General features: G+C 32.8%; 2 protein-coding genes across 7 annotated transcripts in view; one reads left to right on the forward strand and one right to left on the reverse strand.

Annotated features, from left to right (window-relative positions):
- Positions 1-27,798, forward strand: part of LOC106614505 (protein split ends) — a 99,429-nt gene that overhangs the window by 50,376 nt on the left and 21,255 nt on the right. The gene's annotated exons all lie outside the window — the stretch shown is intronic.
- Positions 11,982-27,778, reverse strand: LOC106614506 (pancreatic lipase-related protein 2). 4 transcript variants are annotated; one of them, XM_036369216.2, is made up of 8 exons: positions 27,670-27,778; positions 25,650-25,846; positions 19,705-19,804; positions 18,092-18,246; positions 17,372-17,626; positions 16,017-16,235; positions 15,798-15,951; positions 11,982-13,581 (listed from the first exon to the last, which is right to left on the reverse strand). In XM_036369216.2, exons 2-8 carry the CDS (start codon positions 25,696-25,698, stop codon positions 13,221-13,223), a joined length of 1,293 nt encoding a protein of 430 aa, XP_036225109.2. In that variant the 5' UTR covers positions 25,699-25,846; positions 27,670-27,778; the 3' UTR covers positions 11,982-13,220. The 4 variants fall into 4 exon arrangements, with proteins under 4 accessions (XP_036225109.2, XP_036225111.2, XP_069963721.1 ...); XM_036369218.2 differs by having other exon boundaries at positions 27,547-27,771; XM_070107620.1 differs by having other exon boundaries at positions 25,650-25,896; positions 27,547-27,771.

Below are 27,798 nucleotides of genomic sequence, written 5' to 3' on the forward strand. Positions count from 1 at the left end.
GGAGGTGTGTGGTTATATCCTTAGAGTGTTGTTTTGTACGCCTGCGATTAATGTGACATGGCAAAAAGAGAAGCACGCAAAATATTTAATTTTATTTAATGGCTTCGTAACCTAAAATATGCTGGCTCACGCTATTAATTTCGACAAAATATGTTTTTACTGAATATATATATAAATATAATATATATATATAATATATATATATATATACATACATATATATATACATACATACAGTGCTTGGGAGGAGAATTATATGGATATTTGTAATAAGAAGGCATAATTTCTTAAGCTGAGCTTAACTTCTACTCAAATTGTAATACAGACTTAATATTAGTTCTTAAAGTTCTCAAAAAACAATCGATTTTCGAATTATTTTTGATGTAATTCCAAGTGGTGAAAACGAATATCTATAAAGCAAAGCCCTACATATCCGCACCGGAGCATTCGCTCTACTTATTTTAAGTTAATATTCTTTGAATGAATGTCCTCCATATTTTAATATAAAAATAAATAAGTGTAAATAAGTGTATTTTCACATAAATCTGATGAAACGTATTAATCGAACAAAGTGATAGTATAATTTTGCCACACAACAGCTGATCTATATCCTGAAACCACATCTTATTATTATCCCTCGCCGTCAGTTCAAATAAAACATTATACCATGATTTGACAAGTGATAATTTAATAGAGGTATCAGAAGCTCACTTAAACTTCATATCAAAACCCTGCATAGCACGAAGTTTCAGTTAATTTAGATATGAATGAATATATAAACTCGCCTGCCTAAGCATGGCATTTTTTATTACATTAAAGGAAAAAGAGTTCATCTTAATTTTGATCGTTCAGTTTGTGTGACAGCTATATGATGTAGTAATTCGATATTGAGCATTACTTCAGATATTATGGCGTTGCCTTGGACAATAACGTACACATAGCCAATAAAGTCTGCGTTCACCCGACACTATTTCTTCTTTATATTCTTAAGTTCAAATTGCCAAAACAAAAAGGTATATTACTATTTTAATTTTTTTGATAACGGGATTTTAGTGTAAGAACAAGTAAACATAGGCACCATTAAGTCTGCGTTCAGTTAGCTTGAATTGGGAATACCGTTACTTCTCACGAATTTGTTCGTTCTTTTTTACATAGATTCTATTGTGTTTAAGTATAATTAGTCGTTTAAAGAGCTCGTGACGCGTTTTAATAATATTTAAAAAAATGGAAACCAAAGGAAAAGAAATTAGTCTGTCGGAAAGAAAAATTATCATTAAGTTGTGGAAAGATGGCGAAAGTTTCAGAAAAATTGGGTAAACTATTGGAAGAACGTATTCTTCTGTCCAGTGCGTCGTAAGCAATTAAAAAAAAACCGGAATTTTAACGTCAAAACCGCGATCTGGCCGTCCGAAAATATTATCAGCCCGGGAAGAACGAAAAATAATAAATATGGTGAAAGTTAACCCTCGAATTACGTCCACAAAGATTATTGAAAACGTAAATATAACCATTAGAAAAATAATTTGTGTCGAAACTGCTAGAAAAATTTACGAAAAGCTGGATATCATGGTAGAGTCGCTCGAAAGAAACCATATATAATATTTCACTTGTAAACAGGAGAAAGCGCATTGAGTTTGCTCATAAATATATAAATAAGTCGCCGGAATTCTGGAGACAAGTAATATTTTCGGATGAAAGTAAATTTTGCATATTTGGCATAAAAGGTCGACAAATTGTGTGGCGCAAGTCAGGAATTGCCCTTGAAAAGCAAAATCTTGTTGGTACAGTTAAACATAGAGGGGGCGGCTGGTGGTGTGGGTCAACTTGAATTTATTGAACCCACAATGGATAAATTTGGTTATTTGAACATTTTAAAAAACAATTTGAAACAAAGTGCAGATAATCTTGGATTATCTTCGACGATTTGGTTCCAACAAGATAATACCCGAAGCATACTGCGAAAATAGTTAGGCTTTGGCTCTTGTACAATGCTCCTAGACAACTTAAAACGCCCCCTCAATCACCTGACCTCAATCCTATTGAGCAGCTATGGGATCTGTTGGAAAAAAGAATTCGTCAGCATACAATAACAATTAAAGAGGCTTTGCGAAGTTTTCTGAAAGAAGAATGGTCCCAGATTACAGCTGAGGAAACAGATAAGTTGGTAAGATCAATTCCATATTGATTGAACGAGGTTTTAAAACAACGCATCTATCCAACAAAAAGTTGAATTTAATTTTTCTTTATCATTTTTAATACTTTTGTAACTAATTTTAAAGCTGAACGCAGACTTAATGGTACCTATGTTTACTTCTCCTTACACTAAAATCCCGTTATCACAAAAATTAAAATAGGAATATACATTTTTGTTTTTGCATTTTGAACTTAAAAATATAAAGAAGAAATACATATAGAAAATTTGAACTGAATTACCTATTTACATTGTGTTTTTACTTCTCTTAAAAAATAGTGTCGGGTGGTCGCAGACTTTATTGGCTATGTGTATGTCAAATTTCGTGAAGATATCTCTACAAAAAAACAGTTTCCGTTCAAATTCGGACAAATGAGCAACTTCTTAGGGAGAAAATGACGTGTTCAAATTTAAGGGCGATATATCAATAACTGAACTAGTTCGTGTATATACAGCCAAACGGAGGGACATTATCATTTTCAAATCAAATAGTTCCACCAAGCAGCACCAATAAATTTACTGCTGGGTATTAACTAACTCCACCATTAGCAATTTCAGTGGCAGCCTAAAAGTATACGTACAAGTACAACTGAGTTACATATACAATTATAGCTCTTGGTATTCGACTAATCGACTAATCGGATTAGCAGGATAAGGTATTTATTATTCGAATAATAATATTCGGTCTGCACTATCCGGATAGTCGACTATTCGATTAACCACACACTTTCAACTATTCTGTTAATCGTTCGTTGTCGACTATTCGATTAGTAAGCGTTCATTCAAAAACCAAAAAAGGCAAACATCATGTGCTGCTTGGATTTTAAACACTATTTATTCCAATACTCGCAGTTGAGCGACTATTCGAACCAAGTATTCGAATAACCGGTTTTTTGGTTATTCGAATAAGTTAAAGAGCCCTATAATAAATAGTTATTTAGTTAGTCAATACGTCGTTGAAGCGTGGCGCGTTGAGCGCCATTGAAGCGTGTTGATAGCTAACTACAGACGAGTATGTGATCGACCGTAGTGGTATTTAATAATAGCAACTATGTAGCAGAAAGCAAAGAAAAGAAAAAATCCTCTCACATACATACATATATGGGCGAAGCCAAATAGTAAACGAGCGAATATCCAGGCAGTCGGTTCGTTAATATTAAGCAACAAAGTCACAGCAAAGAGTAGAGGAAAGCATTGTGAAAAATCCGTTATACGGAAGGCAAGGCTGTTCGCCATATTGAGCTTATATTTTATTACATTTCGCGCTGTGCATTGTGTGTAATTTTTTTTTTTACGCTTTTCTTCTGTATGCCTATGAAAACACGAAAATTGATTTAATCAAAAAGTTGAATTATCCAAGCGAAATCGGCCGCTACAGCTGCCTTTGTTGGCTAACAATGTCAGCTAAAAGTGATGATAGTAGCTGCACACATACACATGTACACACATATATTGAAAAATAGCAAGTAAAGTGATTGAAGTGAGGTCGATAAAGAGCATGGCAGCAGTGTCCTATGCGACGTGTTTCGCAAGAATTTCTCATACAAATTGTTCTTTATGCAAGTGTGTGTGTATGTATAAATCTACACATGTATAATGCATGCAAGCACAATACCCTTTGACAGCGTAATTGAGCGTCAATCAAATGCAATTTGCAAATAAAATGTAGCAAACGGCGTACGTCAATTGGCTATATAACGTGTAGTATCAATTACTCTTTGTTGTGGCTTGATTGTGTATTCTATATGTATAACTATATCATGCACACTTTGGCTCAGCGTTTATGTGAAGTGCTATTTAGATTCTAAGCTCTTCTACCGATTAGAAGCTCTTCAGTCGATTTTGCCATCTCCGTCTGTCTATCCGTCTGTATATACGCAAAGTAGTCCCTCAGCTTTTGATATATCGGCCTTAACTTTTGCACCCTGCTGCATATTTGTCGGAAACGCCGATATCGGACAACTATAGGAGTCGACTCTCCATGGTCTTCGTATACACTCTCAGCTACGGCAACTATATTTTCTTCACTGCGGGCTCGACTTAATCTATTCGGTGGAATATTATCCAATAAGAAATGCTGGGTCTCAAGATTGGTGATGGTGTACGCTCAGTAGGCCCATTATGTTGACCAAAAGTTGAGCGAAGCGCGGGAAACACATTCTTTACAGAACGCGAATTTTCGTAATAATGTTGAGCGATTTGTAAACGTTAGGCGTAAGTCTTTCCATGATAAAATACCAAACAATACTGAACAACAATAACATGACAGCGTGAAACGACTCATGTGTGGTCTGTCAAAAAAAAGCTTTTGAAAAAAATACCTCTACTTGGATCACCCATTGGCTGTCATACAAACTGACCGACCAAAATCAATATAAAGATATGCGCTAGCAAATAAGACTGAGACGTACAAAATATTCTCAAAGACATGTGGGTACAGTGAATCCAAATTACGGCAATTAACAGTATTCAACAAATTATATGGAGACATACAAGTAGTAGACCTGTCAGCAAATTTATTTTTCAGTGCGGGCAGATTTTTGGTAATCGATTTTGGTAAACGGTTTGACCGTGTCTCATAAGCCACCTTGTATCAGAGAGACTATGAGCTGAGAATGGTACGTTATTTTTTAATATTTCCCAACGTTGTGCACTACTGCTGAAAATGTTGCAGCATTTTGTAACTACTCCTTAAAAAGTTATCGCTTTTGAGCAACCTTCGGCGTTATCAACTCAAGGTCAATTGAAAATCGACGAATACTAGTAAATGGTATGGTGATATTATGGTGGACATAAGATTTTTAATTAAATTGAAGCTGGAGGTAAAGTTAGATAATGGTGGTTTGCTATACATGACTGGAATCAGGAGTAGTCATTTTCATAATTGTATATGATTTGGCTATCGTTTTTTCTTTCAGAATAGTTGTTATTACATGATGAGCACAAAGTATAATAAATTCATTCTGTACATCAACAGATTGGAAATGTACTTATAATAATAATGTTACTGCTGAGAAGTTTTATTTTTTCTAAATGTGTACAAAGCACTGAATGCTAGTGGCCAACCAACTCCACTACCCCTAGAAAATATCCACTATTTTTTCGACCTAACAAATAGCTGCCACTTTCAGTCAGAATCAGAATTTTAAGTATTTATTTTTAATCACTATTGATTACTAATACCGGTTAAAAAGAAGAAAAATCAAGAAAATATGTTAACTTCGGCTGCACCGAAGCTATAATACACTTCACAGGTGCATTTGTGCATTATATATATATACATATTTTTTTTTTGTTTTTTTGTAGAGTCTATGACTTTTCCTTCTGGTTATTACAAACTTCGCGACCTTGTTCAGGGTATAATAACTATTATAAAATGAACTATTGTGCTAGAACACAAAAAATAACTAATCAATTTCAGAAAATATCACCATATGATTTGTATATATATTCGATGCTTAAAGCTCTTATTCATCACATTTAACAATGAATTTTGTATATAATTTTTTTACTCCACTTTCAAAAACAATTTCTTAAAAATTAGTTTAGGGAACACATTAAAATTTTTAGGGATACAAAGTTCAATTCAATAAATGGCCGATCCTAAAAGGGACCCACTTGGACAGCTAAAAACGGCGGTCTGTTTTGGTATCTAGAACTCCTATAAAATAAATCATAAAGACCCTTCTAAATCCGCAAAGCGCTTTGAGCCTATCAAACATTTGTTGAGGTGGCCAATGTCAGCTTCGGTTATGTCTCCTGGTTCGACGAAGATATGACTGCCGAGATGTTTCAGCCTCAGTCTTGCAAAGGCTGGACAATAGAGAAGAAAGTGAAAATGGATGTTTCCATGCAACTGGATGTTTCCGTACAGCTTGACAATTTGTGTCGTCATGAATGCCAATTGGACAATTGATATGAACTTTAATTAACTTAGTTGGAGTAAATTTTTCAATTTTCAAATATCTGTGAACTTTCATATAAAAAAATAAGATTCAAACACGATTCTACTTTAAATCTGATTTGTAATAATATTTCTTTTTTAATTGATTGCAATTTGAATTTTGATATTATATGCAATTATTGTGATGAAATGATAGTAATTCATAAAAGTAACAATTGTCGTGAATTGTTGGAATAAAAATCTGCAAAAAAATAAACAGAGGACCGGTCCACCCTAAGAACTCTGGGCCCCGGAAAAATTGTCACCGATGTTCTCCCCTTCTCTGGTTCACTGCTTTTTGAACATCTGACAACATCTAGCAGAAACTAAGCAAACCTCTATAGAACTGTTGTTCAAAAGACCCAAGAAAGCCTATAAGCCCTCCGAAATATTAAATTGGTATTAAAAAACCGTTTGGCATCTGCTGAGATGACCAATTAGACGAATACGCGACGAATGACAGTTATAAATTACAGTAACTTCAAATGACCATGAGTGGGTTTCCTTCTTGCTTATTTTTTGTAACGAACATTATGTATTTTCAGCAAACGCATAAATTTCGCTTGAAATGCCATTGTAAGCTCCTTAACTGGTCGCTGCTAAACTTCTTGTCGCTTGTCGAATTCTAACTAGCAAGATTTACCTTATTAATAATTTTTTTTTACACTCGTACATATATATTTATGTTTTTACTACTCCGCTGAACGCAGGACTTTCATGTTTAGTGGGGTTGGTCATAAAACGCTTTTGTGGTCGATTTCCTTAACACTAATGGGCACTTAACTCCCCGTAGGATTTTAGTCGTAGTATTACACGGAGATTGTGTAAGGCCCTGCGTATACTCGTATATATGAATATACTTGTAAATATGTACACTGGCAGTCCAACAAATCATTATTCATGTGCTCGTTCAACTACTCATTCATTCATTCAATTCTAAGTTCCTCGCTAAGTTATTGAGTACACTGTTTCTTTTTACCTTTGCTATACCTCTTAGACGTACTCAAGTGTATTTACACACACAAACGCTTACTCATAATTATATAAATATATAAGTTAATTTCCAGGTCACCCTAAGTGCACTTATTATGCTGCACAATTACAGTTATGCATTGCTTACTTACTCCACTCTCTCTCTCCGTTCTACTTGCTCACACATTCTTAGCTCTTTTAATTAAGTTGTCATAATATTGTTTAGTTGAAATTAATAATTATATCCTTCTATCTATTGTCGGCATTTAATGCGTTTATGACCACATGACTTTTCAATTACAATGAAATACGAAAATTAATAAAAAGTCTTTAAGTATAGTAACGGTTGTAACAAAATGAGCTTCCAGCCAATTTAAATTGATAAGTTGTTATATATTTGTACATATGTATAGGCATCAGCTGAACAGTCAATTGCTTTGGTTCGCTCATTAATAAATCGTTAAGTACAACATAAATCGAGGCTTATTGCAATTGTTATTTGTAAATGATAAAAAAGCAGTTTCTCCATTTTTCGAAGTTAGTCTCCGTAATCGAAATATATACCTTCAAAGTTCGAAATTTGGGTTATTGAAAAACATTATATTTAATTATTTCAAGAAGTTATCAAAAAAACAGGAGAAAACGTTAACTTCGGTTGCACCGAAGCTATAATACCCTTCACAAATAAAAAACTTTTCATACGAAAACCAAATTTTGAACAGTCAGTGTGTATGGCAGTTATAGCGATCAGGTTTAAAAAAATTAATCGGATATTATAATGTTGCTTTAGTCAATAATCCACCCCAAATTTAGAGAAGATATCCCGTCGATTAAAAAGTTTTCCAAACAAGAACGGTCAGTTCATATGGCAGCTCTATGCAATAGTGATCCGATATCGGCGTTTCCGACAAATGAGCAGCTTCTTGGAGAAAAATTAACGTTTGCAAAATTTCAGATCGATATCTCAAAAGCTGAAAGAATACTTCGCATATATATTTATAAATAGCCAGACGGAAAGACAGACGGACATAGATAAATTGACTCAGCTCACCACTCTGATCAAGATTTAGAAGATTACAAACTTCGAAGGAAACTTAGTTCAGTAATTAAAGTCGGATTTTTGAAAAAAAATATATATTTAATCTGTTTCAAAAATACTGGCCCGACTTTAAAACCTTACAGCATTTGCCACATAAGCTTGACCCAAAAATTTTACACACCATCGATATAAGAAGATACTTTGATGATATGCATATTTTTTTTCAATAAGCTCAATTTCGAAATGCAAAAACAAATATAACAATTTCGGAGGGAACCTACGTAAAATGGAGAAATTAGGTTTTGGTAATTAATATGATTACTAATAGGTGGGTCGCCCTTAAAAAGGAATTGAATTAGCTGTAGAAAAAAAGTATTAAATTTCATTAGAACATTTTACATTTATTCTGGAGTTTGAACTAGCTGAGGACCTTAGCATTTAGTTCGACACTGCATACAGAGACTCCTATGAACCATAAAAGTCCACTGCAACCAATGCTTTTTCTAAAAAATATATGGCCGGTGATATCAAATACCATTACAAACTAGGTTCTACGCGATCTAAGTAACGCATCGAGAAAGGGCAACTTGATGGAATCTACTTTCCCCTACCAAAGGAGAGACGTGAGACCAAAAAATTAGGTCTAGTTATAATAACTACTAGACATTGGTGTGTCTCCCGAGACATTGCTTGTTACTTTGTAACACTTGTGGATTATGATTGGTAAAAACTGAAACTAATGCAATTTTCTTCAGAAATTGTTCGATTTAGAAACGTTATGCTGTCACTAATATGATATTTGAGCTTCTTGATTACTATGAGGTTGTTCAGAGAGATATAGTAGACTTCAAGTTGAATTTTTTTTATCCATTTTTTTCATGAGAAATTTTTCCTTGAAAGAACTTTCTTTTTTTTCAAAAGTGTGTCACATATGTGTCATATATAATATGTTAACTTTAGTAGGAGTTTTTGTGTACAAGAGCAGTAAACGCTCAGCCAAATAGACGATCGATTCATCTCTATAACAAATCTCACTTCCGATTTAGTATTATTACAAGAGACCTTTATCAAAGCATCCTTAAATATTTAACTAAGAAAAGGCTCACTTAACCTAACCTTAAATTTGGAAGAAAAATTAGTTGATTTAATTGAAAAAGTCTGCTCCCACCTGATTAGAAATAAAAATTTATTACACTTTTTTGAATAACATGTCCGCCTACCATATAACATAATAATTTTTCAAGCATTTAAGCAAATAAACCTCAGGAAAACCAGCAAGAATAACAATAATAAATGTATAATTGAAAAACAAACCACAAAATGATTTCGTGCAAAAATGTCGGCGAAGGACAGGAGGCGCCTAAGCAAAATATAATAAAATAAAAATACTTTGCCACAAAAGTGACCAAACGTTCATTGCCAGCGACGTGGCTGCAGGAAAAGCCGCTAGCTTGCGGAGTAATACACACTTTTTTAAGGTTTTTCTCTGACCTTTTCTACGTTTTTAGTATTTTGGTTTGGACTCGTTTGCTGTTTTAAGGCTTCGTTCTTTGCGGTGCTTATACATATATTCCTGCGGTACTACAAACATTTGTTCCTTTGCCTTGAGTGCAGTTATGTCTGTCACGTGTGGGGTTTCCTTTTAACGCTTGGATAGTTGTTGGGCTGGCTTGTGGCTGAATTTTTTTGCTTTTTGCGATTTCATCGGCCTTCTCAAGTACATATTTGTTTTCGTTATTGAATTCGTTTCAGAATTTCATACGGAAGTAAAACTATTTCGCTTGGATTTGCTTCAAGTATCGCTATTTCTTTCTTGTACCTTTCGACACTTTCAGATGTGACATGTGATTGAGTCTATAATATGTGCCACCCTTGCGATTCTATGCACTATTTTGTTATTTAAACAGGGTTCGTCAAAAGGATTTAGTTGTTTCAGTTATGAAAATAAAAAATATTTTGTGAAGAAATTTTAAAAGTTATATGTTATCTCCAGCTGATCTCCAACCAGGAACTCTATATCCCTTTCTATGTTCTTTCTAGTCCGATATTGAGTCTAAGAGAAACGCTTTACAGTCCTATTCCAATACGTCTTATTTGAATTTTCTAATATAGTACCATATATTAATTCTATGATATTTAATGCAGTAGAACAAAGCTATCACATGGAAAATCTTCTATAGCTGTCAAAAGGTCTACTCTTTGTAAAATAATACCGGCGAGTATCGAGTCATCACGGAATCTTAACTGTAAACTCCTGCAACTTATTTTACGACTTAATTCAAGACCTGTTAATTTGCGTTATTTTAGTGACAAGTTTTCAAGTTGTTCTTCTTTGCTTATATATTTCTATAGTAATATATTCTCCACTTATAGAACCCTATTTTATTCACCTTTTCAAAAGTGACTACCCTTCTTTATGATTCATGAAAAGTGAGGTCATGGTATTTGTAATACCACCCGCGCTTCTAACTTATTTTTAAATATTTGCGATTTGTAACGGTTAGCTGTTATATTTTTGTGCAGCTTTAATATTTATTACTACTGCAAAATGTGTCAGAAGTCTTCAGCTTTGTTTAGTTTTTGTAAAGGATACAAGTTTTTTCTATAATTGTTTTCACATGTTCATGTCTAATAGAGACAAAGCCATTCTTTGCGCAAATAGTGTGATATTTCAAAGAAAACGGATACTAATGAGGACATAACTATTTCAATTAAAGAAGTGGGGACTGTTTTGGTAGTAATTCAACCCCATGGGCTATTTGCTGAGGTAACACTATTACTAACATACAAACTATTAAACTGTATTCATCTACTTTTGTAAGGGAAGTCTTCGGCGGTACTGATTCATTTTAGTCACCTCAGTTGAGATACAGATAACGTATTCTGCATTATCTGTATTTCCAAATATAATTGAAGAACGTTGTTTAAATTAAACCAATACAATATTTTTGAATAAATTTTAAAAATTTGCATATATTTTTTTGAATTTTTTTATTTTATTAAATTACCTACCTGAAATTCCAAAATTAACTTGAAATATGAAACTATGTAGAGCAATTTGTGAAGATCATTTTGAAAATATATTAAAAATGTTTTTTAGGAGAAAAAAATAATAATTTATTCAGAAAATTATTTTTACACCTTGAAGTATTTTATTCAAAAAATGTTAATCAAAAATATTAAACTTTTGATTTTGAACAATTAAACAAATTTTATAAAAATTTAAATATTATTTAGAAAAAAATGTTATACCCTGAACAGTGTGTATTAAGTTTACCACGAAATTTGTAACACTCAGAAGGAAACGTTGGAAAACCTCTGGAGTACTATATGATCAGCGTGACGAGCTGAGTCAATTAAACCATATCCGTCTGTCCATCTGTCTATATATACATGAACTAGTCCCTCAGTTTTTGAGGTATTAATCTGAAATTTTGCAAACTTCCCAAGAAACTGCTCATTTGTCCGAGTCATAGATATCAAATCCGATCAGATAGCATATACATAGATACAAACATAAACTGACCGATCCGAATCAAGTTCTTATGTAGAAAACCTTTTTATTTGAAAACCCTTTTTATGTTATAAAATTTGCACCTGTGACGGATATTATAGCTTTGGTGCAACCGAAGTTATCTTTTTTCCTTGTTTTTGTAATATTTACGAATCTGATTCAGATATTTAAACATCATTTGAAATTTAAAAAAATTGTATAATATAATATATAATGTATAATAAAATAAAAACTTTCCAAAAGCTGAATAGTCTACTAAATATTATTAATATTTATTGCAAAATAGTTGTCTCTTGATATTAAAAAAAATTTTAGAAATATATTTTCAAACCGAAAATTTTTTATTTGGTTAAAATATTTAATTTAATAGAAAATATTTAACTTTCTTATCAAATCTTATCCAATAAAACAAAATTCAAAATTTATTAGAAACATTTCATAATTGTTAAAAACAATAATTAAAAAATATTTTATCTGAGTTTTTAATACTTTTTATTAAATAGTTTTTTCACAAAAATTTTAAATAATTTTGAAATAGCTTAATAATTTCTATAATTTGTCAGTTTTTAAATTTCTTTAATATTTGGTCATATAATTACTTATTTACATGTGTTACTAGCAGCAAATCGTATCTAAATTTTACTTCTCCTACTTTTTGCGGTATATTTCTATTTTATTTAAAATGAGAAGCTTTTTTTTTTAATTTTTCTAAATATATATTTATGGCAATATACGTTTCCATTAAATGCATCTTTAACACTAATCGATGTGTCATACTTAAAATATATGAGTTCAAAACATAACAGTAAATAAATGTATATGACTATTTGAGTTATAAATTGCCATTGCTACCAATAACTTTGTATAAAACATTTGGAATGCATATTAGTGGAATTGCACCTAAAACTAAAATACCGTTAATTATAAACCTAAAAGCAAGATATCTGAATACATCTGCACATACATTCTATATTCACTAAAAAGATTTAGCTTACTGACAGTTGTGTGTAAAAGCCCAAATTTTTCTCCTGCTTTATCTTTTTGGCCGCACACTCGCTGGCTGTCAACATCATTCATCATATTCTACTAACTAAACTAAGTAGTTTTCTTACATTTTGACATCAATATGAAAAATCGTTAACATAAATATTTTCTGCGCCGCTGAAAATTGCAGCAATTTATATTTTCTGCATCAACCCCCAAAACTCTAATGCACGATCTTACCTTACAACTACATCTGTTCATTATAACAACCACAGCTACAATGACAACTTTACTACAAACTTATTATTTGCTAAGTCCTACGGATCCCTTTGACTACCGCACATACAAATCAACCTGTGAGGACCACAGCTCAGCTGGTTAGCGCAGTGAAGACTCAGCTGTTGTCTTTCGCCACTGCTTTGTGCGCGCATTGCGGGCATCGTTGCTGTGCCACGCCTACAAACGCTGAGCCGACCGCCCACACCGCTCCAGACTGGTGGTAGGGGTGCTAATGCAGCTGCTTATACCGCCTCTATTTTGGGTTGTAGAATTTGTAGTTGTTGTACTCGTTTTTTCTTTAAACTCTTGTTACTCTCGTTTTTGTTGTTGCTATTTCGCTACCCAGTGTTCTCGTAGCTTTGGCTGTTGCTTTTGGAACTATTGTTGTTATAGTAGATTTTGTTGTTGGCGCATTCACCACTGTTGATTTTCTTGTCGTCGCCGCTTTTGTATGTCTTGTTTCCCTCAAGGTATTGCCGTCATAGCCTCGAGTGCCATTAATTTTCTCGACAGCTGGCAACATCGGCAACGCCGAGAACTGGACTCTTGTTGCTGTTGCTGTCGTACTTGTGGTGCTATGGGATGTAGGGGCTAACGCTCCGGCATTACGTCCAAAGGGTGGCGCATCATTTGTGTCCAAAAAGAACTTACCACGCAGTCTAACGGGAAAGGCACAGCAAAGTGGGTATAGATACCCAAATGCGTTAGTTTTCTTCATTTTGGGGATAGGTGTGTAAATGAGTTGAAAAGCTTCAATGCGCTGGTAAGATGTGATAGACGTAAAGGTGTGTGGGGGGAATTATGAAAATAATAAATCTGCTATGAGAATTCTTAGTAAGTAAGCTGTGATTTGGCAGCCAACTGACAGCAGCTTAGACGAACTGATGGCTGCCTACTCAATAAGTGAAAAACTCAGTTGAAGAAGGTTCGACGAATATAATATAATATTAAGTGAGGTAAAAAATTCGTTCGGTTTTTTATTGATTTTTCAAAATATGATAACTTTGTGTACATTTGTCCGATTTAAGTCCAATATGCGCCGTTTTGTTCGTAAAATTGTTGCCAACGAGATGCCAACTTCATTATACCCCTCTCGTAGAAGACTGCGTCCCTATTGCCAAAAAACTCGGAGAGCCAATTTTCACAGGCCTCTCTTGAGGCCAACTTCTCACCATTAAGGACGTTCGCCATGGACAGGAAAAGATGGTAATCACTTGATGCCAGGTCCGGACTATAAGGTGGGTGCATTAGAACCTCCCATCCGAGCTCCAAGAGCTTCTGGCGAGTCACCAAAGACGTGTGTGGCCTGGCGTTGTCCTGATGAAACACAATTCGGCCTCTGTTGATCAAAGATGGCCTCTTCTGGATGAGTGCTGCCTTCAAGCGGTCCAGTTGTTGGCAGTAGAGGGCCGAATTGGGCGTTTGGCCATAGGGGAGCAGCTCGCAGTAAATGATTCCTTGCCCATCCCACCAAACACACAGCAAAACCTTCCTGGCCGTCAATCAGGTCTTGCCCACCATCTGGGCCGCTTCCCCGAGCTTTGCACACGACCGTTTGCACTCGATGTTGTCATAAGTGACCCATTTTTCATCGCCAGTCACAATCCGCCTCAGAAACGGGTCGACTTTGTTGCGATTCTGCAGCGATTTGCAGATGGAAATTCGGTCCATCATGTTATTTGCGTTAGTTCGAAACACCCAAACATCGAGCTCCTTTTTGAATCCAAGGTTATGCAAATGGTTTCAAACTGTTTTCTGGCTTATCTTTAGTTCCTCAGCAATTAAATAAGTGCTAATGTGACGGTCTGTTTCCACTATTTTCATGTTTTTATCGCAATTTTCGACGACAGGCCTCCCAACGCGTGGTGCATCTTTGACATCGAAATTACCGGAACGGAACCTAGCAAATCAATTGTGCTACATGTTCGTTTACAGTATCGGGCCTATAAACTAAATTAATGTTTTCAGCCGCTTTGGCTGCTTTTTCGCTTTGATCTCTTTGTTGGTGTCCATCTTTGACGAGCGCTCACAACGAACTGAGTAAATCAATCGAAAAACTGTCAAAGACAAACTTTTAGCGCGAATAAACACGTTTTCAGCGCCGTATAGTATGACATGATGCGACACGTAACACTAGTACTATGGACAATAACGCCATCTCTTAGATAAAAACCGAACGAACTTTTTACTTGACCTAATATATAAGAATATAAGAAAAATAAAGCAGAAGGAATAAAATGGTAGTGAATAATGATTAATGACTATTATAATGATTAATGATTACTAATTGATAAATGATTTCTGTATGTTGATTAATAATTAATGAACAATGATTACTTGTCAATAATTACAGTTTACTATGATTCATGAATCAATATTAATTATTCATGATCAGTGATTACTGGGTAATGATTACTTTTTTATATTTATTGACTAGCGACTAATGATAAATAATTGTCGATTAATAAATTATCAATTAACAGTTAATCATTAAAGATTGATAATAAGTGGATAATATGATTCATGAGCAATGATTACTGAATACTTATTAATGTTTACTGATTTATTATTCATGATTAATGTTAAATTAGTAATTTTTATTGATAAATAAATACTAACTAACAATTAATTGGTAATGGTTATTAATGGATTAGTGATTATTGTCAAATGAATAAGAGCAAAGGATTAGTGATTACCTTTTCACGAGAAAAGATATCTATTAAAAATTAGATATTGTTATTTATTAATTAGTGATTCATGACTAGTAACTTATGATTAATACTTGTATGATTATTTTTTATTGAATAATGATTGCTATTTGTTGATTATTTTACATATATTATATTACTATAATCTACAATATATTCGCACCCACCTCCGATCAGCTGCAATGCCCATATACAGCCCGCTATTGCCTTCTTTGCACCTACCAAATTCATTTGTGGGCTCACATTTGTCCACCGGGAACGCATATGGTCTATTTATGGACTCAACAAAATACTCCCAAGCGCGCTGGTGGCTGCAACCAACTATAAAAACAAATTAAATGACTTAAAATAAATTTCTTAATTATAAGAAGCTTCTTCTCACTCACTAATTATGTTCAACCAGCGATTATTCGCTATCTCTTGGCGAGCACAACCCGGTTGTAAAGCTCGACCCCCGTTGGGATAAAAGTCTGCATGGCCCATAGCTTCCGGATTGCCTAGAATACCACCGTCAGTGTGTATAATATCGACAAAACGTGCATCGGTGTGGGTTAAATAGCGATTACCGCTATTTGATTCGAAGAGTGGTAATGGTGGATCGAGACCTAGAATTTTATTTTCTTTGTTAGCACTTGAAAGGTATATTTTAATATTTGACGTTATTAAAAAGATAACAATTAATTATTTTTTTATTTTAATAAAAGGATAAGATTAACAAAAGATAAATATTGTATTTTATTAGTATACCCTTGCAATGGGTGAGCTCTAACGTACACAAAATATCACACTTTTTAATAATTACAACAACACCAATATTTATTTTTAATTTAACCAGCCATTAGCTAGCATTATGTTTCACTGCCATTTATTTGCTTAAAATGTGAATACGTTTATCGCCTTCTGTTGTTGTATTAATTTATATAGTCAACTAAACACACACAAAACCAAAAGCAAATATTTGGGTATTTGTAAGTTGTGTTGTAAAATTCTTATAATTTTAAGTTTTATTTTTTTCAAGAAAATATGGTTAAATTTGGAAGTACTTTATTTGTGTATTAGTTATTCTACTAATGGGCTAGTTTTCCCTAAGCAAGTGTGTCACTTAAAATCCCTGAAGGGATTTAGAGCACTGGCAATTGCTCAGCATTCTCATTTTGTTTGTTGTTGATTTTTGAGAAACTACGATGGCGGTTCATTAGTGTTTTATTTTGCTTCACATATATTTCACTATTTGGTGGGTATACTTTTTGTGTAGGCATACATCTTTATCATTTGTTTAATCGAGATTTTAGCTAATAAATTGAGGATCCAACAAGATTTAATATTGCCTAGAAATTTAAAAAAATGATGGTAATACAGGCTTATTTATTACATGAACAGTGCTTTATTATCACTTTCAAAACATAATAATTTTGAATCAACGTTCATGACACTGATTACTTTTCTTCCAATCAAAACAATCATTTGCCTTGCCAGACTGTTCTCTAGTTTGTCAGCACATTTATTTTTGTAGTCTTACTTGTTTACTAACGTATTTCTAATGCAAAAAATCTGAACATACTCTAAAAAAAATACTTGTCACCAAAATTCACTTCTCACCTCAAAAATCATGAAAAAATCTCCAATTTCGTATTTTACCTTCATTACATTAATCAATATGAAATAGTATAATTTTTCTAGTTCATTAGATGTAACTGAATTCCCTGCCTTGCATTTCCACTTCTAACACACACAAACTTACCGGTTATCCTTGGCAATACGACGCCCCACTCCAGCAGCTGCTTGCCGACAAAGCCCGCCACCTCGGCGCCCAAACTAAAACCAATCAAATGAATGAGCCGCGCTTGATAGCCGTTAGCAACGAGAAAACGCAAAAAACGTGCGATGAAACGCGCCGCCACCGGCAGATTTTCAACAGCGTTTGTGTACCAAGGCATCACTGTCATGGGACTCCAATCGACGAGGATGACATTGTAATTGCCCGCTTTCAAAAAGGCTGCAAAGCAAACGTAAAAAAATCGAATTACAAACTATGCAATAGACTGGGGCAAGGAAATGAGGTGGAAGGAATTAAAAAGCAGCGGATAAGCACGCGAAAATGTGTAAAGCGCTAAACAAAATATGCGGACACGAGCGTAAGTGGCTGAACGGTTTGTGACTGAATTCGCCATTAACGGCCCTCATCTGTCACTCGCGCTAGCCGCGCAAAATACACAGCAAAATCGGAAAGCAATTTATATTTTCATTTCAGATTTCACTTTACCGAATTTTGATTTTCACTGATTGATTGCAATTCAATTTCAATGCGATTTTAATTTGACAACGAGGACGGATGTAATCGGCAGCGTATGCAGAAATGTCATCGCGAATTTTCCTCTTCCTGTATGCTAATCGATATCTACGTGCTGGAGGACAACGCTTACCTACCCCTCCGTTTGCCCCCTTTCACCCACTCACTTACCGTCTTTTAACTGTTGACTACTTTGACTGTCGGCAATGGCCGACTCCGAGAAGCCATGTATGTAGAACGCCAATGGCTGTTGTAAATCGAAATTACTTTTTGACAAGCGTCCTTCATCGGACAGGTAGAGATTTTGTGGACTTTGCGAATTTTTGCTGTAAGTGGACAATTTGAAAGGAAAGCATGAAAAAATTGTTTGAAATGAATTAGAGCGAAAAATGTTATGTGTTAAATGTATTGTATATAGATCCCTGCAAAGTTCAGTCAAGCACAGGATGAGCCGTAAGGTTTACTTTCAAAACATTTAAAAATAAACGAAAATGGCTGGTACAGAAAACACGGTTGTAATAGAATTTGTGGGGCATGTAGCGTCATAGTAATGAATCCAAAAATACCCAAATTTCCACTCTTCAGAAAACAAATGAACTAAATGTTTATCAAGCCTTTTTGGGATTGGTTACGGGATCAAGGGAATCCAAAATTATTGAAAATGAACCTCCGATTATTAACGTACATTCCGCTTTCCAGGAAGACGTCCAGAAATAGGGGTCTGGTGATGAGAAAGAATTTTCTGGTTAAAATTATCTCAAATCCAAAAACCAAACAAGTTTATTATTAATATATATGTATGAATACAGGTAATCATAGAAGAACTGGTCAATATTTTGATTTAGGAAAAAATGGCGGCTTCCCAAGAAAGATCGTGCGAAGTTCCAGCCGTTTCGGAGAACTTTTGCACTTTTGAAGCTAGAAATACTTCATAGTTAGATGTGTTTTGATGCCAGCCAAATCAGTTATAGGTATATTTATCTTGATCTCGCAAAGGCGAGAGATTTAAAAAGGAAATATGAATTTCACCTCGTTATCTTCGAGCAATGTTCAGTTATGACCCATTGAACGAGGAACATCTATGATTTTCCTCGGGTGACGACAGATATGCATGTAGTTGATCAGCGCTTTTAAACTCATATGAGGTCTAATCATCCAGTAGTAAACAGCTAGAAGACAGAGTCAGATGCAAATGTCTGAGTTCAGCTGTTTACGAAGAAATAAAAAAGGAGCCTTCAAATTTCCACACTTCGTCCTGCCTTAAACCTATATTCCTGATATTTTACAAGGTATATTAAATTTACAACGAAGTTTGCAATACCCAGACGAATGTACCGAAAACCCTATAGAGTATATATATATATATATATATAAGTGATGAGGGTGACGAGTTGAGCCGATGAAGTCATGTACGTTTTGAGATATCGATTTGAAATTTCGCACAGATCCTTTTATCCCCAATAACATGCTAATTTGTCGGAACCGCCGATATCGGAATATTATATGAGATAGAGGCCATACAAAAGGATCGGTCAACCTATAGTATATAGGTGCCATACAATCTGACCTATCAAAATTAAGATAAGATTTTATTATCTTTGCTATAAAGATGCACTTGTGAAGGGTATTATTCCATCAGCGCAGCCGAAGTTAACGTTTTTTCTTCTTTTTCTTCGAAGTGCTTGGTTTCTATGGAAAATTTCTGCTGCACTCTCATTCTAATGTAAATGTGGTGATTCATTGAATACCTATACGAGAATAATATATCCATATGTCATACTTACTTTGTGTAGAGTAAAAAATTAATATCCTTTCGTTCACGTATCGCGCAGCAATTGGAGCAGACACCACGTGGCGCAGCGCTATAGAATATTGGCGAACCAGCTGTGGAAAAATTAAACAAAATTAAGAAGCGTTACATGAGTAAACAAATTATTTAGTGCGAATATAGTAAGTAAGAAGACGAATATAAAAGTAAAGTGAATTAAAATAAAGCTGGCAGCACTCTCAAACAAAGTGGGAGAGCTGAAAAACTAAACATATAAATACACATGTAGGGCTGACTACTGCAATTATTTTTTCCTGATTTCCCACAGCGCTACAATGTCTAGCCTCAGTTGTAAGTGGCGCCAAAGTACCGAAGTTAATGTAGGCTAGCAGACAGTTGAAGCATCGTTGACATACTTTAATATAGAATATATGTGTACCTATATTGAAAAAGAAGCTTCGAATAAAATTTTTGGTGGTACTCGACACCGAACGATACATATATGGAGCTTTTGGTAATAATTAGACGATAGTTCGGTTTATAAGGTAGAATTTAGTAATAAACTGCCGCCACCTGACGCTACAAAAGTAGAGGTAAGGAAATGAATTTATATTTCCACATGGAAGTCCTTCAATATATGTATTACTATCACCTGTGATTAGGTTCGGTTAGGTTACGTTAGATGGCTGATCCCTCGGCAAAGCGGAATACAAAGTACGCTACCGCTAAGAAATTTAAGTTCTAAAAGAATTTTTCTTTTTATTTGTAATTATATGCTTATCACATTTTTTTCAAACGGTATTTGGGATAAAAAGTATAAAAATTACAATAGTTTTTAAAAAAAATGTTCGGGATTAAAAAAAAAAAAAAATTTTAATGTTAGTTCAATTACTTTTTAATGCAATATTTCCAACACTGCTTTACATCATTTCAGTTTTATCAAATAGGAGGCAACTTTGTAACTTTTTAAATTGTCACCTCAACCCAATTGAAGATATATGAAAGAATTTAATTACCATCATTAAAGCGACTGTTAATTTGCCTATTTCATTCTTTTTGAATTGCATTTTCCGTTCTCATTTTATTTAAATCAAATTAAAGTTCACCAGCTTTGTATTTACTTAGTCATGAACTACGTGTGTTATAATCTCATATGAATCTACAAAACTATTTAAACAGTCTGAAATGAAGCCATAAAAAATTACTTAGCATCGTAAAAACCACAAAAATTAAATTAGTTAAAAATATTTGATGGTTTCCGGTTTCGTTTTCGTATTTTCGATTAACTTGGGAACACTAATTTGATTACGCTCAACTTTGGGGACTTAAAGTAATTTAATTACCTCGCTGACGCTAAAAGTAATGTGAATAATTGGTTTTAAGAAGAATATCCGGGACATTCTTTGATAACCTGACCATATTGTGCTGTTTGTTAATAATTTTTATTCTCTAGTAATATGTTGCTACAGAGTATAATAGATATAGGGTTGTATATATACAAATGATCAGGATGAAGAGACTAAGCTACATAGTAAGATACAAGATTGTTTTTTGGTATAACGAATCACATTAGGAAGGAGCATCTCCAGTTAACTTTTTTTATTTTTTTGTTGATAATAATATGCCTGATTGCCAAAAATGGGTTGAATCGGATCAATAATTTCCTTAGTCCTTCCGGGTGTCTTTATACCACATATATTAGTCAATATATTAGATATCTTAATAAAGTTAAGTGGGAATATTTCCCTGATAAAAAGGATAAAATCGGTGAAAACTTGCCCTATCCCCTATATAACTAATATAAGATTTTCAATCTACCGGGCAACAAACCGAAAATATCGGTCAGTATGAACTGAGTGTGTAATATTGGATAAGCTATAGTTTAATGCCGAAAATAAATGAAATAGGTATAATAATTACGCCGACTCCCATATACTACATATAATGTTTTTCGCTATTCTTACAAACCTTATACCCAATATGTCGGTCAGTATGTGAGTTATTTATTTATGCAATCGCTTGAAAATATGTGCTCGAGTATACCTGACGGGAAGGGAAGCCTTCTAGCGAGAGTTTATTATTTTAGCAGTAATTCGTCAAAACCGCATCCAACAACTCATACGATTCAGCGCGAAAAAAGAAATATTAATATTAACTATATGTTAGAACAAATAGATTTTTACCAATTCATATTAAAGTTTTATACAATTGTATTCCAATTTATTATTATATTTAAATATATTATAATTTGAGTCTATCAAATTGAGTCTAAAAAAATGTAAATATTTTTTTGGTGTTTTTCTAACCATAACTGCTTGTCGCTCTGCTACTCAAGTGCTCACTTTACATACTATTTTTAATTTATTTACAAAGTTTTTTTTCGCATTTCCGCTTTGGCCATTCGCTTCGCGTCAATACGCATTTGCTGATTTTACAAGCCAGAGCATGAAGGCCGCTGTACATAAAAACGAATCGACACTATAGCCAATACAAACTAATAAATAACTGAACAATGCTGATGACTTCGCGAGCTTAATTTGATTGCCGTCATGAACTTGAATTGTAAGCAAGTTCGCACGACATTAAGATGCGCTGTTTGCAGACAGACCGAAGGTATTTGACGTTGTTATTATTTTTATTATATTATTTGTTTATTTTTGCGAATATTGCGAGCAATAAGGCGGGACTGATTATTAATTATTGTAGCGCTAAAATTTGCTCATTATTTACCAAAAAAATAAATAAATTTAACTATACATTGGACTTGGCACACTATCGGCTATTTGCGGTCGCAATAGATAGATTTTTGCTAATGTTTTGGTGAAATTTTTAAAGCATTTTTCCAATTTTTATATTTTTTATAGAATTATTTGTATATAACATTATTAAGTCAACTTATTTTCTGATACTTTAATGCTAATGAACTACTTATCAATGTCATTTGCTTAAACTCAACATCAATAAATCCAATTATAAATACAAATATACATAGTTCTTCCTATTTACCTTTCGTAATATTATATTTAATAGTTTTGCGAACTTACTCAAACAGTTATCGCTGAGCAAATTTACATAAGTAACTAGCACGCAGCTGCTGATATGTAATTATATATGTATCTAAGTATGTTGAGATGAGTTTTTTGCTACAAACTTGATTCAGTGATGCTCAGTTCATTTCAGTATTACCGGCATCATGAGCTCTTATTTGATTAAGCACAAATAAATTATATCTGAATCTGTTTCAGAGGCACTTTACTTTCATATTTAAGTATTATGAGATCTACATCGGTCTAAGCGATTACTGACGTTCAAGGGGAATTAGCTGGGTCATGAAAGGCATGAGAGTCTTTTTATCGTCGAGATCTTAAACTGCTCAGATTTAAAATTACATTACGATAACTTTTTATGCTTTTATTTATGAAGAGAAATATTATAGCTTTTTTTAACGTTAAAAAGTGACGCAAATAAATCCAATATGCTGGAATAAGAATCAAAACCACGGCATATGCGGCCATATATTTCGTTTAGTTCAAAATTAAAGATTTATGATACCTCGTGAGCGACGCAGGAATTTAATTTAGCTTCAGACAAGAGAAAAGAACTATAAGCTGATCCATTCAGAAGTTAAAGCAAGAATATTATTTCAAGCATTCCCGTACGACTAGTCAGTGTAAACAGTGTACGGAGGAAGACTTAACCTAGAATCACATCATAAATTTCCTAAGGAATAACGTAGAATTGTTTTAACGAACTATAGCTTATCAAAATGGAAAAATTTGTAACTACGGTTCCAATGGCCAACTTTGTCCATGGCAGAGATCATTCAGATTTCAAAACAACAACTACACCGTATAGCGGTTTTCGTGAATACTCTCAATAACCAATTTCTCACTGCCATAAATTAGTATAGCTTGCATGCGTAATTAATGAATTTTCGCTAAAAAAAAACGCGAAATTAGTTCTTTACACTAGATTAACTTCAAGTTTCTTTGTTTATCCACTGGCTTTTGGTGTGACTTTTATAACTACTTTGTGAATTTTTTACTTAGTCTCATTCTTATTATTGGCTTTCAAATTTAGTGCAAGAATCTATCAATAATTTACAAGTAAATACGAAAAATAGACTTTACAGAACTGCTAACCCGATAGATTAAGCTAAAGGGCCATATAGATCTAAATCCCTGGTTAAACTTTGGGTCACGCTTGGATCACACATCAAGTTGCCAAAAAGTTTTATCATACCCAAAACACTCTAGTGGAGCCCTAAAGTTAAGTGTGGAACTTATAGCTTTACAGAATGTTCTATCCTGGAGTAGTTTTTACGGCTTAGACTTTATTTACTCCTCACTCGCACAAACTAAACGCCCCACGTGAAAACAACTCTAACAATTTTTCATCAACCCAATTGCCTTGATCAATATTTGGAATGTTTAAATATAAAGACCCTGCCCATCAATATTAATTTATTTAATATCTGAAGATATTTCGCGAACACTAAAGCATTTGAGAGCCCCTTGTGTGCGTAGCGAATTGAATTAAATTGTTTCTTGGCACCCATGAATTAATGTATATAATGGAGACCGTTTGTAAGTGGAGTGTACAATATTAATATGCACGCTTGACCTAACATTATAAATGCGGATCGACTGAAATTTTCACAAGCAGATTGGCAATGAAAAGTTATTTCAAAGGTATGAAAATTACACAGTCCCTTTAGTAAGCTTTACACTAGATCGCTAAATCAAAGACTTCATTATTCTAAAAACTTTACTAAAAACCAAACAAAAAATGCATACATTTTCAAACTTCTACATACTTGTATAGGTAGTAGCATATATGAATCTAACTCTAATGATTTAAGAGTTGAGACGATTATCCAAAAACTCTCGAAAATTTAGTTCAAATTTATTTTCCGTTCTTGAATGGAAAAATGTATATGGAATCAACCCCGCTGTTTCATATTTACGCTTGACTCGCTATTGGGGACTCGGCCATAATTGTTAAGATGGTTAAAGTGCCGTTTCGGGGAAACGGATCTCGAAAACTCAGATAAAAAAAGTTTCAAAAAGCATTAGATTGTAATATCCATTAATCTTGCAATTATATCGGCATCGGCGTAATCTCAATCACCTCCTAATAAATGCGAACAGTTCTCAGCAAATGAAATATTTCTTTATAATTTAGATTTTAGACGGGTTATGTTATTCAGAGCGAAATACATGAATTTATATCAAACCGGTTTGATTCACGATTTAAGCAAGCTAAATTCAAAATTGTTCTATTAAATTTATTCGATAGAAGAATTAAAAAAAATTATGTTTAGCTGACAAAAATGAGAATAAAAAAGAACTTTTATTCCTTAATAAAAATCTTTTGAAAACGGGTTTACACAATTTGACTCTATTTTATTATACCCTGAACAGGGTACGAAGTTCATAACACTCAGACACATAACTATAAAGTATATATATAAATGCTTAGCGCGATGAGCTGAGTCGAGTTTAGCCAAGTCTGTTTGTTCGTCTGTCCATCTATATATATACGAACTAATCCCTCAGCTTTTGAGATGTCGATCTAAAATTTTGCACGAATCCGTTTCTGTCAACGAAGTCGCAGACTTGACGGAACCGTCAATATCCGAACGATCGGAATCAAGTTGTTGTATGAAAAACTATATGAAAACTATAATTTCCGAAGAAATTGTGCAGATCGGATCACTATAGTATATAATAGCTGCCATACAAACTGATCGATCGAAATCAAGTTCTCATTAAGAATCTTATGTAAATATTTCCGAAAGTTTTTTTTTTGTTTCTTTAAAATACTCTTTTAAGCTTCCTTTGTGCTAATACATTATATTAGAATCCAAATTAATAGCTTTTAATCTCAACTTTGTTCATTTTTGTACACGAAATCGCGCAGTATTGCTGGAAAACCAACCATATAGTTCTCTGTACTCACCTATCAGTATCGAAAATATTCCACATAATGTTGAAGTAGCAGGAAGCATACTTGCTGCTGTTGAAGGTCAAATTTAGTACACACAATTTGTGTATTTAATTTTGGTTTAGTATTTGTTTTTTTTATTTTTTATTCGAGTGTTCGTAGGTGTTGCTTTTTTAAGCAAACAAAAGGCGATCACTGTTCAATTCTTGTTTCTATTGTAGTTAAACGATAATAGTTAGCAATAATTTATATTGGATTTTTGCTAGTTAAATTGGAGGTTTTGGCATCATATTTACGTATATACATCTTTTTTAAACCTGTCGCAAAGCTTTTTGACTAACTTTTTAATACATGAATATTAAACTATTACTTCAAAAACTTTTTACATACAAGTATATACACGTACATCTGTATATGGGTATAAATATTAGAAAACCCTGTTTGTAACATTTTTATAAGTATTTGTCGAAACGCTTCCGGTTTTAAATTTAAAACCAAATACTTTTCACTTTCTTAATTATTTTTATTGATATACATGTAGTTATATTTATCAGAAATTCACTGAAAGCATATGTCCGTTTTATATCATATGCAGTGCACCACATTAAAGAATTATAACCATTGTGTTTATTTTATAAAATAAGTATCTCGTTTCAGAATTTTTATTAAAAATTGTTAAAAACAAAAATTATTCTAAGATTTTTGACATTTATTCTAACTCTTTCTTAATAATTTTACATTCTTATCATATAGTAAGGGTAATAATTATTTTTATACATTTTTAAATATTTATTTTAGTTTTTTAAGAGCATTAAAATTTTCAAATTATATTCATAATTTAGCGGTAATAATATTATGAATTTTAGCGAGCTGTTGGAGCTAATTACCCTGGGCGTTTCGTAATTTTCCTACTTATGGCGGAAAATGTTTTTTGTTTTTATTTTCAAATTTGTTGTTATATTTTTCATTTTATCCATAAAATTCATTCTAATTTCTTAAAACAATTCATAAATAAATTTATTCAATTTATTACTATATTAATTAGGAATTAAACTGTATAAAGTTTAGAACTATACATTATTGTTTTTTTTTTAATTTATTGTTTATTTGGTTTTTCAAGCTTTTGCGATAATTTTACAAATGTGAAACAAGCAACAATATTTTTATATTTATAATAACAGTTCAAAAAATAAAGGATTTGAAAAATAACACAAATCTATATCAAAATTTTAATCTAATGGAAAAAAAATATATATATAAATTTTTTAAATTTTTTCAAATTTTAATTTCATAATATTTTAAGCTGTACTTTTTTAATTTAAAATTTCTTAAAGAAAAACAGAAGAGATTTTCTAATTTTTTTTTAATTTTTGTATTCAATCAAAAATATATAAATTTTGATACTAAATCTCAAAAAAAATTACTATATTTTATTTTTTAATTTTATTCCTTTAATTTTTAAAATTGGTAAAAATGTTTAAGGTAACAATTATATTTAATAAATAAATAATATTATTAAGTTTTTTACGTTAGTTATTTTGTATTCCAATTATTACGTTTTATTGTTTTTTTTTAATTCAAAATTATAATTTTGCCTGTTGTATTTAAAGCTTTATTAAAAAAATTATTTTTGATTTTAATATATTTTGCTCAAAATATTTTATAGTTATTATTTCTTTCAGCACTTTTTAGCGTATTTATTTTATATTCGAATTTAATAAGAAACGATTTATTATATTTTAAAATTATTTTGTACTGCCTGTTTGTATTTTCTTTGCTTTTCTTATTTTAAATATTTTATTTTTTATACGTTTGTATACAAAATATACTAGAAGTGCACACAATTATCACAACTTTTTACTAAAAAAAATTATTAAAAAAAAAACAATACTAATTTCTTTCCATCACACACCTGGCTTCCCCTCCACGGAATTTTATTAAAGTATAATTGTCAACTCTATTTCTCAAACCCAACATCTAGATAATTTTTATTGCAATACAAAGATTACAGAAAAATTTAATTCACTGTTCTAACCGTTTGTCTTCTGCTTGTTATGCTGCGTCGCGCGCTTGTTTTGCTACCAGTTCCATGCGAGTAAAAATCCACACTAAACTCATGCTATGCGAAGATGTTCTGCTCGAAGTTGTGCTTTAGACTTGAAAC

This window comes from Bactrocera oleae, chromosome 4 (genome assembly GCF_042242935.1).
Source record: "Bactrocera oleae isolate idBacOlea1 chromosome 4, idBacOlea1, whole genome shotgun sequence".
Classification (NCBI taxonomy): Eukaryota; Metazoa; Arthropoda; class Insecta; order Diptera; family Tephritidae; genus Bactrocera; species Bactrocera oleae.

What these genes read in the sequence shown, in the direction of transcription:
- LOC106614506 (XM_036369216.2), bottom strand. Translation starts at nt 25,698, where the DNA reads ATGCTTCCTGCTACTTCAACATTATGTGGAATATTTTCGATACTGATA. An exon ending in TAGTCAACAGTTAAAAGACG is followed by an intron (nt 17,627 to 18,091) that starts GTAAGTGAGTGG and finishes TTTGCTTTGCAG; the next exon opens with CCTTTTTGAAAGCGGGCAAT. An exon ending in GGCATTGCAGCTGATCGGAG is followed by an intron (nt 13,582 to 15,797) that starts GTGGGTGCGAAT and finishes CTTTCCCGTTAG; the next exon opens with ACTGCGTGGTAAGTTCTTTT.